The 17,174-nt window shown below is 38.1% G+C and overlaps 1 protein-coding gene across 10 annotated transcripts in view; it reads right to left on the minus strand.

Annotated features, from left to right (window-relative positions):
• The window catches only part of BCAS3 (BCAS3 microtubule associated cell migration factor), a 375,612-nt gene that overhangs the window by 229,978 nt on the left and 128,460 nt on the right, over positions 1–17,174 (minus strand). For all 10 annotated transcript variants that reach the window (XM_075032961.1, XM_075032959.1, XM_075032960.1 and 7 more), the window contains one exon: positions 6,103–6,253. In XM_075032961.1, the coding sequence (XP_074889062.1) occupies positions 6,103–6,253 (151 nt within the window). The remainder of the gene's footprint in view (positions 1–6,102; positions 6,254–17,174) is intronic.

Below are 17,174 nucleotides of genomic sequence, written 5' to 3' on the forward strand. Positions count from 1 at the left end.
GCACAACTTCAATGAATGAAGACATCCTCTTAAAAAACTATTTAAGTGAAGGTACAAACCTAAGACGTATATGCTTTGACATGCAAAGATGCAAAAATCCAATAAAGAATAGAATATTGCAGAAAAAAACCCCTATTTTTTTGTTAGTAACATAGGCCAAAAACTATATTGAAGATCTTTTGAACTCTGTATAACGGACTAGCCTTTAGCTGTCTGTATTTAAATAAATGTTTGGTTAACACTTTGAGGGAGAGCGTTCATTTGGTAGAACCAGCTGCCTTTCTAGACATAATACATCATCTTTGAATAGGGATAAAACCCAATTAAATTGTATGAACCGTATGAATTGTATGATCTCCTGTACAGTCAACACATTCAGTCCCTGAGCCGAAGACCATTCTAATGGCTCAACAGAAAATTAGCGCAGCACTATTGCACTTTCCATTAAATATTTAATGGAAAGCTAAGTCTTCTGCATAACCCATAGCCAATACAAATTAAAACCTATAACGTATCTAGTGTAAATTTGAACAGTCACTGGAGAGTGGTCGAATCTGACTGGGAGCTTAGAATTTCTAAATTATGACCCTGGACGTTTTGGCAAGTTGTTTTTTTTTCCTCTCTGCCTCAGTTTCTCTGTCTGCAAAAAGCAGACAAATACATTTAGCTGAACTCATCAGAACAATTTAGAAGATAACATAGGCGCTTTTTTTTTTTTTTTGCAGAACATACTATGTTGACCCAATTATACTTGCAAATTAACAAATTCTCTCTATTTTAATTACACATTGACCCAGGTGGATACATGCTTCAATGGAAGGTTTTGTTTGTTTTTAACATGGATACAAAATCTTGTATCATGAAGAAAATGTAATTACACTTCCACAGACTACAGTAAAGTCTTAATAAAAAGCCTTAAGTATGAGAGAGACAACTTAGCATTTACTTTCTGCTCATGAGACCTAATTTCTTTTAAGATGACCATTGTTTTTCTTATGATATTTATGTAAGCAATTGTTTTTCACTATTTCCTTCACATAATATGGATGGTATGCTAATTGAGAGAGACGGAGAGAGAGAATGTACAAATTACAGGATAACCCAACCTTGAAAAGACAGCACCAGATGGCTACACTCGGTGACAGTAACAGAGCAATGCCAAGGCAGAAAACTCACTGAGGTTCCCTGTTCTCATAGCCAGTGAGAAATTCCAAAGGAAAATCATGGAATGACGATGATTTATGATTCAAAATTCCAACAGAATTTTCTTAATTTCTTGCCCGATTCTGAGTTTTAGCAAATTGAAAACTGAAACATTCTTTGATTTTGTGTTATCATGTTTAATAAAAACTATTTAAGCTTTTAATAAGTTGTACAATACCCACTTATTCTAAACCTCACCGCTATATGCTGCCACAGCCAAAATCCTTTCATAAATAGTGACATCTGAACAAAATTTAGTGCAAATAACTGTATTTCATATCAATTACAAATCATTACAGTAGTTGCTTTATTACCCAAAATGTATTTATAAAAACTAAAGATGAAATAAAACACATCTGAGAAATGTGCCAGAAAGACAATGTCTGGCTTGAGCATGCAGGATAGCTGACCTATTGTACTGAATTCTTTAGCTTTACTTTTTAATTTTTTTCTTGACTTTTTTTTTGTTACTTTTTCCTACTTAATTGTATCATGACATCATGACTTTGCACTCCTTATTTTTGTTTGCTTCAGCAGTAGAACCTGGGATAAGTTAAGCTCTCTAAGTCAAAATAAAACAAATGGATATCAGTGATTTTCAGTACATATAAGCAAATGAGAAACACTAAAATGATAAAATTGCATCAGACACTTTACCTACTTTTACCCTTCCTTACTGGAGGTGGAATGAGGGATGAGATGAAGAACAGATAGAATATCATGTTTAAAAACTCACTACTTAAATCCTTTGGATGGCAAAAAGTAATGTTTATTTCTTTTCCTGTAAGGTACATGGGATGTCTCTGTTTTGGCAAGACACAACTAATGCAGCTTACATCCTGGTGTTTCACTAAAGCTGTAATGAATTTGAGAATGAAGTATGATACAAATATAATGACCATATCCCTTGAGAAAGTTAAAACAAATGCTGCTGTCAGAGAAGCTAACTTTTACAATACTTTTTCTTTCGGGGCAATTATTGTATCTTTTATTTCCCTCTTTCCTATTACTGCTCATCTGTGTCCCCACATTCTTACAAACTGGAAACTAACTACGACTCATTCCACAAACACAAGGAACACTTATAAAGCTATGGTAAAGCACAAAGCTGTCTTCTAACTTATTCTGATTCACTGCCTTTTATAGACAAGCATGAGATGGATCATACAGTTCCTCCCCTTTCAAATCTATAAGCTCTTTGTACATGAGCAATGAATTAACCCATTCACCAGACTTGAGAAGGAATTCAGCATTGCTATTAACATCTTGAGAGGGAAACTGAGGCACAGATACATAAAGACTTATTAAATCTAGCTCTTTTACTGTCTTACATCCCCCTAATCTTTAAAACATTAGACGCTTCCTTACTCATTAGTGTTAGAGCCCCTTTGGGAAAGCCTATCTGCTCCTCAGAATGTGCTGACAGTACAAACTACAGGAAAGTGAGTCAATGGGATGACAAAATATAGGGACAAAAATTAAGTGCTTCATGAAGGTGCGGAAATTACAATGAGAGACTTGAAAAAGCAAGGGAAGAAACAGAGGGCAGGGAACAAGGAAATGATAGTGATGGCAAGAAGGGAGATAATGCTCTGAGATACTTAGTGCTGAGAATGTAAATTGTATTCAGAATAAGAGACTTTAATGACTGATCAGAAAATGTTCCAAAATCTACAAGTTTGCATTAAAAAAAAAAAAAAAAAAAAAAAAAGCATCTGTGATGAACAGCACAGTAACAACACAACTCCAGATTCTGGCCTTTCATTCCCATAGGGCTTCAGCGAACACTTTTAAAAAATTTACTGCCATTCCACCTGTCAAGTAAAATGACATGCTTTGCAGCTCTGCTTCAGACAGATGATATTAAGAGCACCGATCAGTCCTTTCAGTACCTGAAAAATATTTTGCTGTCCTGGATACCAGCAGAAAAAAACCCAACTTGACTTTTTGGTTAATAAAACCTGCAAAATTTAATTAAGATGTATAGTATTACAGCAGCTTTTCAGACATTAAAAGCAATAAACTGGACAAATCCAGAATTGCTAATTATATGGTATTCTTTTAGTCTTGCCTTTTACAAACGTACTGCAACAGATTAAATTTTTAATTCTTTAAAAGTAGCAACAACAGAAAAGGAATCTGCTTTGAGGGCCACTGAACAGCGACTGTAAAATCCAACTGATAGCGAGTTCGTCTCCTTTTCTGATCACTGCACAATCACAAGGTTAAGCAGCTGCTCCCAAAGAAGAGCCTTGTTTCCTCGGAGCAGTGCTTAAAGGTGCTGACCATGTAGGTGTAAATACATCTGTCTTTTGCCATTTGCAGTAATACATGCCTCCTACACTTCTCAGAGTGAGGCAGATGGTCCCTGTCCTGTCTAAATATTACACTGTACAGACTTACATTGCTATGTGTTTCTAGAAATATGAGGGCAGATGTTAAATATGTTAAACACACGCTTTGCCCCCTGGAGGTTTAAGTTAAGGCTGCTGTCTCAATTTGGTCATTTTAGGCATGCCAGGCTTCTTGGATCCTAGGCATTCCTCTTAAATCCCTGCTTTATAAATACAGCTTTCCATGTTAATTTTGTGTATTTCGTCAAATATTTTGGATGCAGAACAAATGAAGGAAGATTTCAGCTTAGCATTACACATCTACACAGGCTTCACTGAAAATCATGATCCTCATTCATGAAAACTCTATTTACACAGCAGGGTATTTCCCATGACTGGTTTCCCCCCCCCCAGCCCCCCCCCAAATCTCACTGAATATTTTAAATTTAATTAGTTTCAAAAATTACAGAAAATATTAGGACTGGGACAGTTTGTGAATAGTAAAATTTACTTAAAGAAAACTATGAATATGGACACTCTCTGAACACATTTAAGATATGTAAGAATAGAACATTAAATAAAATAATGCAGACTTATTACATTTGCAACAGTTGTAGAAAAGTTTGCTGGTATCACCATAGCATTAAGGAAACAGCTTTTGTAAAGGCCACTCCATGAATTACTATTGTAAACCAAGTACTTCTTTTCAAATCATCATCCTCACCATTGCTCCTATCCCCCTACCTTCTCCCGGCAGACCCTCAGATGGCTTTTTATTTTCTTTCTATGTCTTGTCCCACCTAGTTCTAAGTGTCTATTCCATTTCTAGGAGTCTACCAACAGAGCCCAGAAATACGTTTCTGTCCTTCTCTGACTGTACTCTTCAAGTCACCTGTTTGGTATTTTCCCTCTCTGAGGAACTGTAACTTCCCGCTTATCTCCACGCACGCCAACCTCTCTCTGATCCTGCCTCCCTTCCTGTCCTCATCCAAGATCACACCTTTCTATACTTCAAAATTCACCTGATTGCTAGCACAATCTTCTTCCCCTTGCCTACGTTTAAACTGTAAGCAGAAAAAAAAAAAAAGCAAAAATAAGCAACTGAAATGTATGTGTGGAAGAAGTTAAACCACAACATTACCCTCATACTGTTTCCTAAGTTCCATCTACAATTATCTATGAAGTTCAGGAACTTATCTGCAAACAGCCTCTGTGCTTAGGACAGTCGTATGTTCATAGTTCACAATTTGGCTCAACAAAACTAATGAAATTCCTGTTTACAGCAGCAAGAGCAGGACTGGATTGTTAGATAGACATGTATATAGATACACATGTATATATGTGAATACATATGCAAGCTTCAGAACATCATCATGCATACTTAGTGCGCTAAACAAAACAATAACAGATTTTGCACGATGTCCTGAACACGCAAGCACAGAATAAGGGAATTAGGCAGGGACAGAGGGAATATACATGAGCTCTTGCCTGAAAAATAATTCCTGGTTCATGAAACACAAGGTAAAATTCACCTCACTATTGGGGTTTGAGCAAGAAACCACTGAAGCAAGCAAGACGGCGCCTGCACCCATTTGGCAAAATGCAGGAAAAGGTTATGAACCTGTAGGACTCTCAACTGTTTTGTCCAACCACATGCCATACTCAATCTATTTTGCTTAAAAATAGAAAAGCCATCTGTAAATTAACGGATCAAGCAGACATTTAACTAGAAAAATATTCAGGGATTTGAACAACCAAGGGGGGGGGGGGGGAATAAAAAAAAATCGCCCATTAGCCTTATGTATTAATTGCAAAACCCGAAGATTTGAAATTTAGCACAAGAAAAATAGGAACTGTTGAACAGTATCAATTAACTTAAAATTGTTACAGTTTATGAAGCTCGCAAAATCTTCTTAGTTATTATAACATACATATATTTAGAAAAGCTTTTAACAACAAATATTTTGAAGTGCTTTATCATGGCACAGTAAAAAGTACCAAAGTGCAGCTGGCTCCAGAATGAAAGTCCACACGTGAATTTCATAGTACAGAACAGACACTTCAGAGGAAAAATAAGGTCAAGAAAACAGCAGGATAAAGTTTTGTCTTTATGCTCAACCTGGCTTACTGTCTTTCCATTTCTGATAGTCAAAAATCATTTCTGCTTGAAAAGTTTGGAAAGCAAAATAAACAAACTTAAAAAAAAAAAAGGTAAACCATAACTTATTCTGATTGAATACAGCTCTGCTTATGTTTCATACCAATTCCTGGTGTGAAACTTCTCCTGATGTCAGCTTGCAGTATTTCCCATATGGTAGACTGCAAGAAAATGACCCATCCAAATGACTACTCCTGAATTTTTAGAGATTTGTTTTCAGGTTTTGATTACTTATCTTACGCTGGTTTTCTTTTCTTGTCTCCTCCTCCCCCACCCCCCTTCCGCTGCCATTAAATTACATACACTGAAATTAAAATAAGGAATAAAACTAAGTATCACTAGTAACAACTTATTTTCATATTAATTATAAATAACAACGTTTAGAAAGGTTTGTGCAAATACACTTACCCTGTGCGTTTGGTGATGGTCCCTAATGTCATTGGCTGTTTGATTTGAGCAAGAGGCAACACCACAGTCAAACTTGGAAGAGGCAGGAGTCGAGGGTTCCCAGGATTATTGTTTGTGAAGTTATTGTAAGTGTCTTGGCTATTCAATTTACCTTGATGGGATAGAGATGTAATAAAACACATTATTGGATTTTTTTCTTCATTTATAATTTCTAACAACTGTGTGAAATAAGCCATTGCCAAAAAAAAAAAAAAAAAAAAAAGAGAGAGAGAGAAAAAGAAATAATGAGCTCCTATTGTAAGCAAAAATGTATCTTAAAAACTCATCTTCGTTTCAGGTAAAAAATAAATGACAGTGGAAGCAGCAAATATTTATTTTTATATATGTGGATAAGGTCCCCTTCCATGGAAGGGAAATTATTCCTGCTGCTGCTGCTTCTTGCCAGACAGTTTTGTTCACCAAGAAGTTTTCAAGTTCGATTTGAAGAACAAGCTCTGGATTCCAATTCTCTATTTAAAAAAAGAAAGAAAATCTGGAAGGGAATTATTTTCCTAAAGTACCACATACAGTATTGGTAATTGAAAGTCCTGAAAAGGTCGCTTTTGTTGTCTCTATGGATAAAGACACACATAATAGTAATCTGCTGAACTAAGACTGGAGGAAAATAACAAGTAACTATATAAAATAAAGCCATGCCAAACTACATGTAAAAATCAAGAAAGTATCAAAAAAGTAACAGACTTCATTCAAAGAAGAAGAAGAAGAAGAAGAAGAAGAAAACAAAACCATAGGTACTTAAAAAAGGAAGGGGAAAACATAAAAAAATCCCAACAACCCTAAATTTAGCTTGTTTCAAAGAGGTCTGTGCTGGATATACGCCCAGTTTAGATACGCTTTCTTACTTTCTGCATCATTCTGTAGTCACAACCTTTCATTCTTCAGTTAGAAAAGGAAACTAGCTACAAATTTCATGGACAGTAAAGAAAGAAATGTGAAGAAACCAAAGAAAGAAGTTAAACAAAAAAGGGGCCAGTCTGTTTATAACAGAATCAAAAGTACTTTAAATAGACAAGCAACCATGAATTAAAAGGTTTAGATCATTAACTTGTTTTTCTGTGTTCCTATAATGCTGCGAAACGCTGGCTTTGTTCTTAATCAAAAGGGAGCCATATTGGGAATTAGGTTCCTAAACAACCGATGCATTCTACATAGATATTATACAAATCCCAGGCCAAATCCATACAATCTGACTGAAGAGCAGCCACCTTCTTTCAAGGAAGAAAAACAGCACAGAAAAGGGTTTCTCACAGGAAGCTGCCTGAAAAGCTTTAATGGTACTTCAGATGGATTGAAAATAGGAAAAGGAAGGCGGAAAAATCTTAATGAATGTCTCATCATCCTAAAGACACTCAATGCTTCCTTTACCCTTCTTTTAATACTATATAACTGTAAGCTTAGGGCGTTTATTTGTTTTTTCTACAAAGTCCATAGACCTCTGCATCTTAGAAAATCACAATAACAAAAATGATGAAATTACAAAGTGTATTTTGTGTTAAGTATCTGGCCTGAACATTGGTCAATACATTTTAAAAGAAATAGCAAGGCTTTAATGAATAACAAGCCTATTGAAGTCTCAGAGAGCAGATTTCATTAATAGCAATTTTCCTGCATCAACTTGGAATAAAAAAAACAGGAAAGGGGGGGGGGGGGGACGGGACCAAACCAGCTTAGTTTTAAATTAAGACTGAGATGCAATTAATTTTTTTTAAGATTAGTTTCATAATGCATTCTTGGTTCTCATGGAAAGGAGTATGAATAGTTTTCTGCTTTATTGTCTAATTAGTTACTGTTGCATGTAATCAAGGCCTCTGAAAGTGTTTCACTCTCCTGTATTCACCATGAGCAACTGCATGCTACCCAGCAAACAGCGACAGTATCTACAGAGGGGGCTCCAAATGTCTGTAATTTGTTTTCTTTTACTTGTTAGGAATATAATGATTAACCATGAACTACTGAACCAAATGACTGGGTTGTAACAGTCCTCTCTCTCTCAAGCCACATTTAATTACTCAGTGCCCTCCGCTCCCAACAACATGTAGTTTTCCATATGCAAAACCTTCAGTTGATTCAATAGGATATTTGCATGCAGAGAAATGAGGCATTTACAGATGTCCTTCCTACACAGGGATGAGCTTTTTTATTTTCATAGAAGTGGAGGAATCCCAAGGCAGTTAAGGATACTCAGAAAACTGCAGGATTAAGTCACCCCTTAGGAGTTTTTTACTAATTGTAGCAACAACACCCTACAAAGTTTTAGGCTCACACGCAAGAAAACACAAAGTAAACAAAAAAAATTAGTAAACTATACAGAGAGAACTGAAACCATGTAAAAGAGATGCTGAATGGGACCAAAATCCAAGATGTTCTTCTTGAAAAAAAATATTCAGAGGTCAAGCATTTCATTTTTAAATGTATAGTTTAGTCTGATATACACAAACATCAATAAAAAAATTAACTAAAACAGAGATCATAATGCACAGCACTTCACAGCACAAACAAATAAAATTCAGCTATGACAAATGGAAAAGCTGTGAATACCCAACGTATAACCCAATAACTACTGCCTGCCAACCTAAATTTTCTGCAGTAACATTCAGTTGCTTAACTGCAAATAAATGTAATTAATAAGTGATACAAGTCAAAAATTAGAAGTTGGAATGCTACAAAAAGGAGACAAATTATTTCTCACAGTAAAGTTTTTCTTGAAAATCTGACTACAATAATATTAAGATGGTGCAGATGAGTCAGGTTAAAGAAAATTGTGCTTAATAGAAAGAGTAAAAATATTTACTTTTGTTTACACTGAATTATTTTTAGCTATTTTTATGATGGAAATGTTCTATACAGTTATATCTTCATTGTACATTGCCTCAGACCTATCAGAGAAGTACATGCTCGTCGTCTTAACTGCATAGCCCTGGGGATCCAGTAAATGCACTCATATGACTAGGGCTGTTCCTTTCCTAAGCATTCAGCAGAAGCTGTATTGTGCATTCTGAATTTCATTGGAACAAAATAGTATCACACATTATGTTTAATAAATCCTTTTAAAACCCCAAAATTTTATGGCATGCTCTTGTACCCATCCAGAAATTTGACAAAGTTACCCTCCGTTCCTCCGGCCCTTCGAAGTAGGAAACTCCTCCTGCAGTAAACAGGAGTTGCGTGTGCACAGGACTGCCATATCAGGCCAAAAGAGCACAAAGAATGCAGTCAAGCATCAACATTATTTCTACAGCTCAAGCAGTTGTTGATTCACTGTCAAAGGACAAGCAACAAATAAACCAAAGTTTAAGTCCGCTAGAAATATCAAACATTTTTCATACAGCAGAATCCTGTACTCAAGTTACCTTGCCACATGTGGACAGTATATATTCATTCCTATAAGGAAATAATGTGTATTAATACAGAATAAAACCCTGGAATTATAGCCTCCATAGAGTAGCTTCAATTAGCACTGAGAATTTAACTTTAAATGCAAACTTGGTTGTATACTGACAGCTACACACAAATAACATCCTATTGACTATTCAAGGAATACTTTCTAATACAATTAATTTAGAGAAAATTAATCGTCATTTCATGGCAAAAATGCCCTGTCAAAAAGCAGTCTGAACATTTCCAGCAGAGCATCCTGAGCGATGAGGCACTTTCCCTTGGTAATCACCCAGAGTGTGAGCTTAACAGCCCTCAGGACCCTGTGCAAGGCAAGTCCTTTTGGTCAAGTATTTGTCTTTCCGCAGGCTGCCACGAAAGAGATTTTCCGACGATAGTTCAAGAGTTGTGCACAGAATACATTAAAGCCAGTTTAGGCTGAAGTTTATTTTCCCCCCATATGCATCCTCCTGTTTGCCTGCACTCCCTCTCCAGCTTGGGCCACAGTTCAGGATGCACATGAAAGGAAGCACTTCCATTATTTTCACTCAAACATTACAGACTCAAGGTCCAAATTCCTTATCACAACTAAACCCAACTCAGAAAAATGCCCACAGTTAATCCTAATTCAGCCTTTTAGATTTCCTTTGAGGAAAAAATAAAAGAAAAAAAAGTCTTATGTCTCTATTTAAGCTGCTGGTAAATCTCTTATTAATTTTACTAAGGGACTTGCAAAAAGCCAAGGATGTCGTGGCTCTGGTAGTCTGACAGTAGAAGTTTATTTACAAGTGCAGCATTAGCTTGTATAAAGGTTGCCTACTGAAAAACGGAGAATATGATCAGTCAGTTCTGCCTTCGTACCTGTCTGCTGAAAGTCTGCAACAAAACCGCCATCATATCATTCACCCAAAACCTAAGCCACACTTTTCCAGACATTTTATTCCACAAATACTCAAAGGAAAAACGGATTAAGTTGAGGATAAAAGTGAAGAAAGAAAACAACAATGGGCTTTGTTGTCAGACGGAGGGAGCGGCTGCCGTGGCGGCCTGGCTGGGGTGTATTCCCAAGCCAGCCATCATTAACGGACTCACTTCCACCGAGGAAAAAAAGGGGAGGCCTGAAAGTGCCGGACAAAAGAAATCCCAGCAGACAAAGAAAAAACAAATTAAAAGCACCATTATAAAACACAGATGCTATAAGGAAAATAAACTTCACAAGATTTACTGGTTTTTGACAAAGCTGGACATCTGTGGAAAAGACATCAGGAGCAGATCCCAGGTACGGCCCGGCCGGGCCGGGCTTGGGTCCCTGCTGCTTCGCCCTCGCCTCCTCATCACAGCCCAGGGCCGGCGACCCAGCTGCAACGCCTCCCGCTTTACAGCTACACGGAACAGTCACTCCCCACTATCCACGTACCTTCGCCATTGCAATGTTAAGTTATCGACAGCTACAATTCTTATTTACCATTATTTTATTTACAAACATCGTTAAACCTATAAAATACTCTTAAGGCCTGAGTGTGAGATTTAAACATTTGATTAAATCACACTTTTCTAAGTTTTCAAAGTATACTTTTGGATATGAAAGGAAAGCTACACCCAGGGGAAAACATACTAGACTTGCGAGCTTGTAACACTGTATAAAAAGCATTCAATCAACTGAAAGCAATTAATACAGTACACTTGTCCTCTTCTGATCAACTAAGAGCCTTGATGAATTCAGGCCAGATTTCAAATTGGTCAGCATTTGAACGGAGTACTTCAGGGCACTACTGTCAGAGATCATCTTTGAGGACAGAGGAAGAAAAACATCCTGATTTTTGCAGCTACTAACAACATAAATATACATCAAAATGCAGCACGACAGATATATTCCCGCCAGCCCCAAGGACCTCATCTGTGAATACAGCACAGTGCAGCCAGTGTTATGCAAAGAGACTTTACTGGATCCTGAAAGAATTATGTTGATGCAGCCCCACCGATCGCTCTACCGTTACTGTGCCCTTCTCTTTAGTCCACGCATAGTACCACATTAATGCGACCAAATCACTTCTTACCTGATTTAAACCTAGCTCTAATACATCAGTACCACAGATCCTAGCTGCACACGCAGGCAACAGCCTCGCCCTGTCAGATGGAAAGGGAACTCAGTAACTCACAATCGAGCTTAAAACCAAAACTACACCCTAACGCCTAAGGGATGCAAACACCAACTTACCACCAAACTGAAATGAAATCATTTTACCCATTAAATTTCCCCTGGCAGTTTCAATTGTACATGGCATGTCTCCCCACTCAAGTGTTGTGGGATCCTCTTTTGCAGAGAGAAATTCCATGCTGTTAGTGAGCAAAACAAATGGGACTTGGCCCAGACATTTTTTTCTGATAGGAAAGTAATGATCATAAGGATTTTAGTTTCTCTATACACTTTGCATGAAAAACTAAAGTGGTATCAAGCACCTCTCAGCCTCATAATAAAATGATTCTATGTTGATTTTTTTCATTTTTCTTCCATTACTCCAATACAAAAAGCTTAGTAATGCAGTGTCATTAAAATTCAAAACCCACTTGATTAGCTTTTATATCTTACAGTATTTAACAGACTACATTTCAAAGCATACCACATAGTCTACTGACATTAACACTACATATAAACATCTTTAATTTGGTAAATAAAAACGCAGTAACTCCAGGCTATGCAATCACATGGAGGCTGAGTTATACAAAAACGAACTGTGTTTGGCCATTATTTCTGTTTAGTGTAACACTGAAGATTCCACAACTAAACAGTCACTAATCGTATAATGCAAGGGAAATAAAATCCTTTCTAACTGGCAGACAGAAAATGGCAGGAAAAACAGAAGTGTCATGGATGTGGTGGTTTATTTTGCTTTGCTTTTTATTCAATACAAAAAGTTTCCCGGATGAGAATGGAAAGCTTCCCAGCTTCGGTTCCAAGACTTTCACCCTCGTTTCTGACCTTTTCTCAGACATGTTCCAGTATAATCTGTAATCTACTACAGTCGGAAGAGGAAACAGCAGCGCCCTGGTGAGAAACGCTGCCTTGTGACCTGAATAGAGAACCCTGCGGAAGCAATGCTGGCTCGCAGAAGTCGTTTGGAAGAGCTTGACAGACAAACTCAATAGCGTCCCGAGAAACGCACTCAACACCACGAGCGCTAATTACTGCCAAAATGGGCTTTTTCTTTTATGTTTTGTTTTATTCAGTCAAATGTGTTTTATCTTTCTTTGTAAAATGTTACACATTTTCCTAGAAAAAGTCAGGAAACTAATTATTTTAGTTAACAATTGCTTCTAAATTAAAGTTACATTGCAATTCCCTTGAATTGTATCCTACCAAATTTAGGCTCATTTCACACCCTAACCCTCAACATTTCCAATACAGTTAGACCCAATAAAGAAAGAATATTCCATATTAGCCACAATACGTATGCGCACATGATCTATCTACTTACAGTAAATTTTTCTCTCAGCTAAACTGGTGCAAGTCCAAAATCTATCACTAACTTGATTCCATTGAAATGGATGGGAGAAAACAATGCAGCCGGCTGTTTTCATAATGTTTAAAACCACTTGATATTGAACCTTTTGAAACACCGCTGCACTAAATCTCATGATTATCCTAAGAAAGCAGAACTTTCTATTTGCATCCAGGCAAGGCATGTGATGGTGACAGGCGAGCTTCTAAGTCAGAATACTCTGCTGAGACATGCAAGAGCCAGTCCAAGTGTCTCAGCCACTGATGAGACAGAGTCCTCTGCCCTCTCACCCCAGCTCCTTGAACTTCAGCTCTCCCAGCTGCTCATCAGTGTCATCCACTCAAAATCTGAACATGGCCTCATAATATTCCTTTTTCCTCCTTCTCAAGCTTCTCTTTCTTCTATCTTCAGTTTCAAAAACTTTGTCCCTCAGTTATAAAGCATCCCACTGATATCCAAAAATCTGCTCTTGTCCTTGGCAAAGGTTAGAAGAGAGAAGGAACTGCTGTGACCCCTTTGCCATCTGTTATCTCTACCTGTCCGAAGATGGATTATGAAAGAACAGTTCAGACCTCAAGCTGGGATCTGAACCTGTCATTTACTTCTACAATTAGTGATGTACAGCTGGCCATTTTGCCTACCTCCACGTGTATTTCTTCTCTTCCTGCATGGAAAAGAAATTACATTAACAGTCCAGAGGAATCAAAAAGGAGAGGAAGCCACTTCCACCAGAACAGCAAGTGTCCCAAGCGCTGTGGCATCTCTCACCAGTAGCTGTGAAGACATCCATAGTGTTAACTGCCTTGCGTAAACAAAAATATCTCCTTGAAAATCCAACACAAATGTCTGCTTCTTCCCTTGCCGTTTCCTCTCCTCATTTTGTACAGATACTGGTTTGCTGTGCTAAAGTTCCTCAAAGAGCTGCACAGTAAAGGTGCCTTGAAGCATTTCCTTAGAAAACAACTCCTCCACCACCACACATACAAGTCTGGCATAATAATCACCTTTCAGGACTTATTTAACTAGAAATATTGTTGGTGCAAAGCTCAAGCCCATTTATGGGCAAAACTCTCCTTGAAGTAAAAACAACAACAAAACTTGTTTGCCAGCTGTTTGCTCCAGGCTTTGCATAGCCATAAAGCAGGCAGCAGCAGTAACACTTCAGCTGGTTTGCTCCAGATGGTGGTTACCAGCAAAATCAGCCAAAGCAGCCTTTCTGCTCTTAGGTCATCTCCAGTAAACACCAGCTATGGGCAGGGAGGGGTCCAGACGTTGCCATCCTATTTGTACCAGACCTTGTACCTTCAAGTCTTCACAGATTAAAAGACTGCAAGATTAGTTTCTTATAACTACTATGGGCACAGCTATGGAATCTTTTGCAAACAACTGTGATGGTGCACTGCCCATCCTCCCCAACGCGTGGCCGTAAGTCAGCTCTGGACCAGAAGCTGTGGCTGTAGCTACCACAGCGCTGGACTTGAGTCTGTGAACTCTTCCAAGGAAAGGACTATGTGAGCTCAGACTTAACACTCCACTAATGAGGTTATCGTAGAGGCAGATTCTAGGCACTGCATAGAGACTCTGTAACTCCAATTTCTTGCACATGGGACTTTTACTAACACTGTCTGCTGGTGAATGATTAAGTGCTTGAGAAAACAAGTATGCACTATTACTGCCCCTTGTCATTTCTATCAATCATAATTCATATCAACATAGTTTTGAAAGCAAAGCCTTCTTTCAGGGATGACTCTGAGAAGCTTCAGTATGGTGAACTTTAGAAAATTTGGGTGTCTCAGACTTCTCTTCCAAAAGATACAGAATCAAATGATCTTTAGAAACTTTTTTTTTTAATTGGGACAACACAGTCAGAAAAGCTGGGCAGCTTGTCTTAGAAACTGCAAAATGACTGGTCTGGGAATTTCTGAAGGACACCTCTGGATGCAGCTGTGCTGAGTGAGGAGACAGGGAAAGTTTAATAGCAGCCCCTTACCCAAAGGGCTTAGCTTATTAGAATTGAGTACTGATGATAAACCACATGTTAATGCATTTGTGGCTCCCCCCCCCTTTTTACCTATGCCTCATTTTCCCTTGCTCTAGCTGCAATAATTAGCACAAATATTTTAGCATCTGAATTCAATCCAGGTTGAATACACAATATTTATCCCAAGTTATGTGGAAAAAAAAAGTGCCTTGAGAACCACTGCATATGAGAACTTGATAATAATATCCATGGATAATTATAATAAATGGCTTGTCTGAAACACCCATAGAATAGGAACTGAAGTAAACCATAGCAATCTCTCTCCCTCTTCCACCCACCACACACCCTCGGCAGCTCTGCTCTTTTACCCATGACCGTTAAGGATGTTTTCTGGCTCTGTGACAGCATCGTGACTCAGGTCATGAGAAGTGTCAAAGATGCATTTCCTTGAGATGGGAAAAAGCAACTGATTTTAACAGCCCACAAAGACTAAGCAAAAAGAATAAGCCCAATCAGCATATTTAAGAGTAAAGATAAACCTTTTAAAAGATACAAGTATATTTTATTTCCAATCTTAATGCTTACGTTTCTTTCCATAAGTGTTCACATTTTTCAGACTACCAAAAATGCACAGCTGATTTAAATGCCTTAAGAATAATAAACTGAAAAAAGACAACAAGGGCAGGACCCACTTACTGCATAATCAATCACCAATCATATACACAGGGAATCTGATTCAGACTGCAGGCACAAGGGATCAGCCCTGGATTCCCTCTCAACAGTGGCAGTGGCTGTGCCCCAGAATATCCTGGCAGAAGGTGTTTGGGCTTGAACTCAGCAGGTCCATCAGATAAAATGATTGTTCCCACCAGCTCTTGTCCCATTCCTTTCCCTCACTGGCTACTAACACAGAGCTTCACATGCTTTCACCTTCCTTCATGCCAAACCTTACTTGTCATACAACACCCTCAATACTTAAACCTCCTCCTTTAGCTGATATGGTCTCTTGAAAAACTCTAGATTCTACTTTCTCACCTTCTGATCAAACCTAGTACAGGCTTGTATTAGGTGAGCAAAGCTACTTTCTGTCATTTCGCTGATCACAGCTCCCTCAAGCCACTTACATTCCCTGACCCGCCAACAAATTTCTGGATCACGCAGTCTCCCCTGTACTAGACCTCTCTTCTCCTGACCTAATCCCAGTCTTTCCCCTTTTGTGCTTTAGACACGAACACCGTTCAGAAAATCTTTCATGCATTACTCTTTCAGTGACCAGCTCTTTTCAGCTGGCCTGTTATTTCGAAGCTCAGTCTTAGTGACTGCTTTTTTGCTGATCACACTCATTTCTCCTTAAAACACTGTTCAGTTGTATACAAGTGTATCTAGTCCTCTGCACAGACACATAAAGCACACTGAGAAGCCATAAAGCAGTGAAGCATATTCCTTCTTGTGCATCACTGATATTGCTATTTATCAATTTCCAATTGGCAAGAACTGCAAACCCCTGTCAAAAGCAATGCATAATCTGCAGGATGTCTTCATTACTCACCATGTATGAGAAGGAAATACACCACCTTGTCTTTTATATACCTGGTTAACTGGTGAGATATGCAGATGGAAAAACATCATTTTACTGTAAATTAAGAGGAAGTAATTGGGGGGAACAACTGAAATAACAGTAGAAACCCAAACTGTCATTTTATTAAGTCATTTTCAGAAAAACACTTAAAAATCAAGTTACCACTTCTCCTTGGACTCCCTCAGTACATGCCTCTGACACATCAACACTTGACCCTATAGAAATTTTCTTCAGTTTGATGTTACCAAGACTGAAATCATCCATCTTGACAGGAAAACTTCAGTGGGACGCTCACATCTGTGGTAATCCAACTCCCCTCTGCCTTCCACCTTCCTTTCACCTCGCGATCCATCTTTGACATCGCGGTCTCCTGTGCACTACCTATTACTTCCCCTCCGCCTGTCTACCCACAATCTTTCTGAAAGTTTGCTTTGACCACTGCAACAGCGTTTGCTGTGCTAAATCACTCAGTCATATATTTTTACACCTCATACCTCAAGAACTGCAATTCCCTTCTGATGTCAGTCTCCTTCAATTTTCAATTTATCTGGAATACTTGCAACTCCTTTTTCAAATA

The sequence above is a fragment of the Buteo buteo genome, chromosome 7 (genome assembly GCF_964188355.1).
Source record: "Buteo buteo chromosome 7, bButBut1.hap1.1, whole genome shotgun sequence".
Lineage (NCBI taxonomy): Eukaryota > Metazoa > Chordata > Aves > Accipitriformes > Accipitridae > Buteo > Buteo buteo.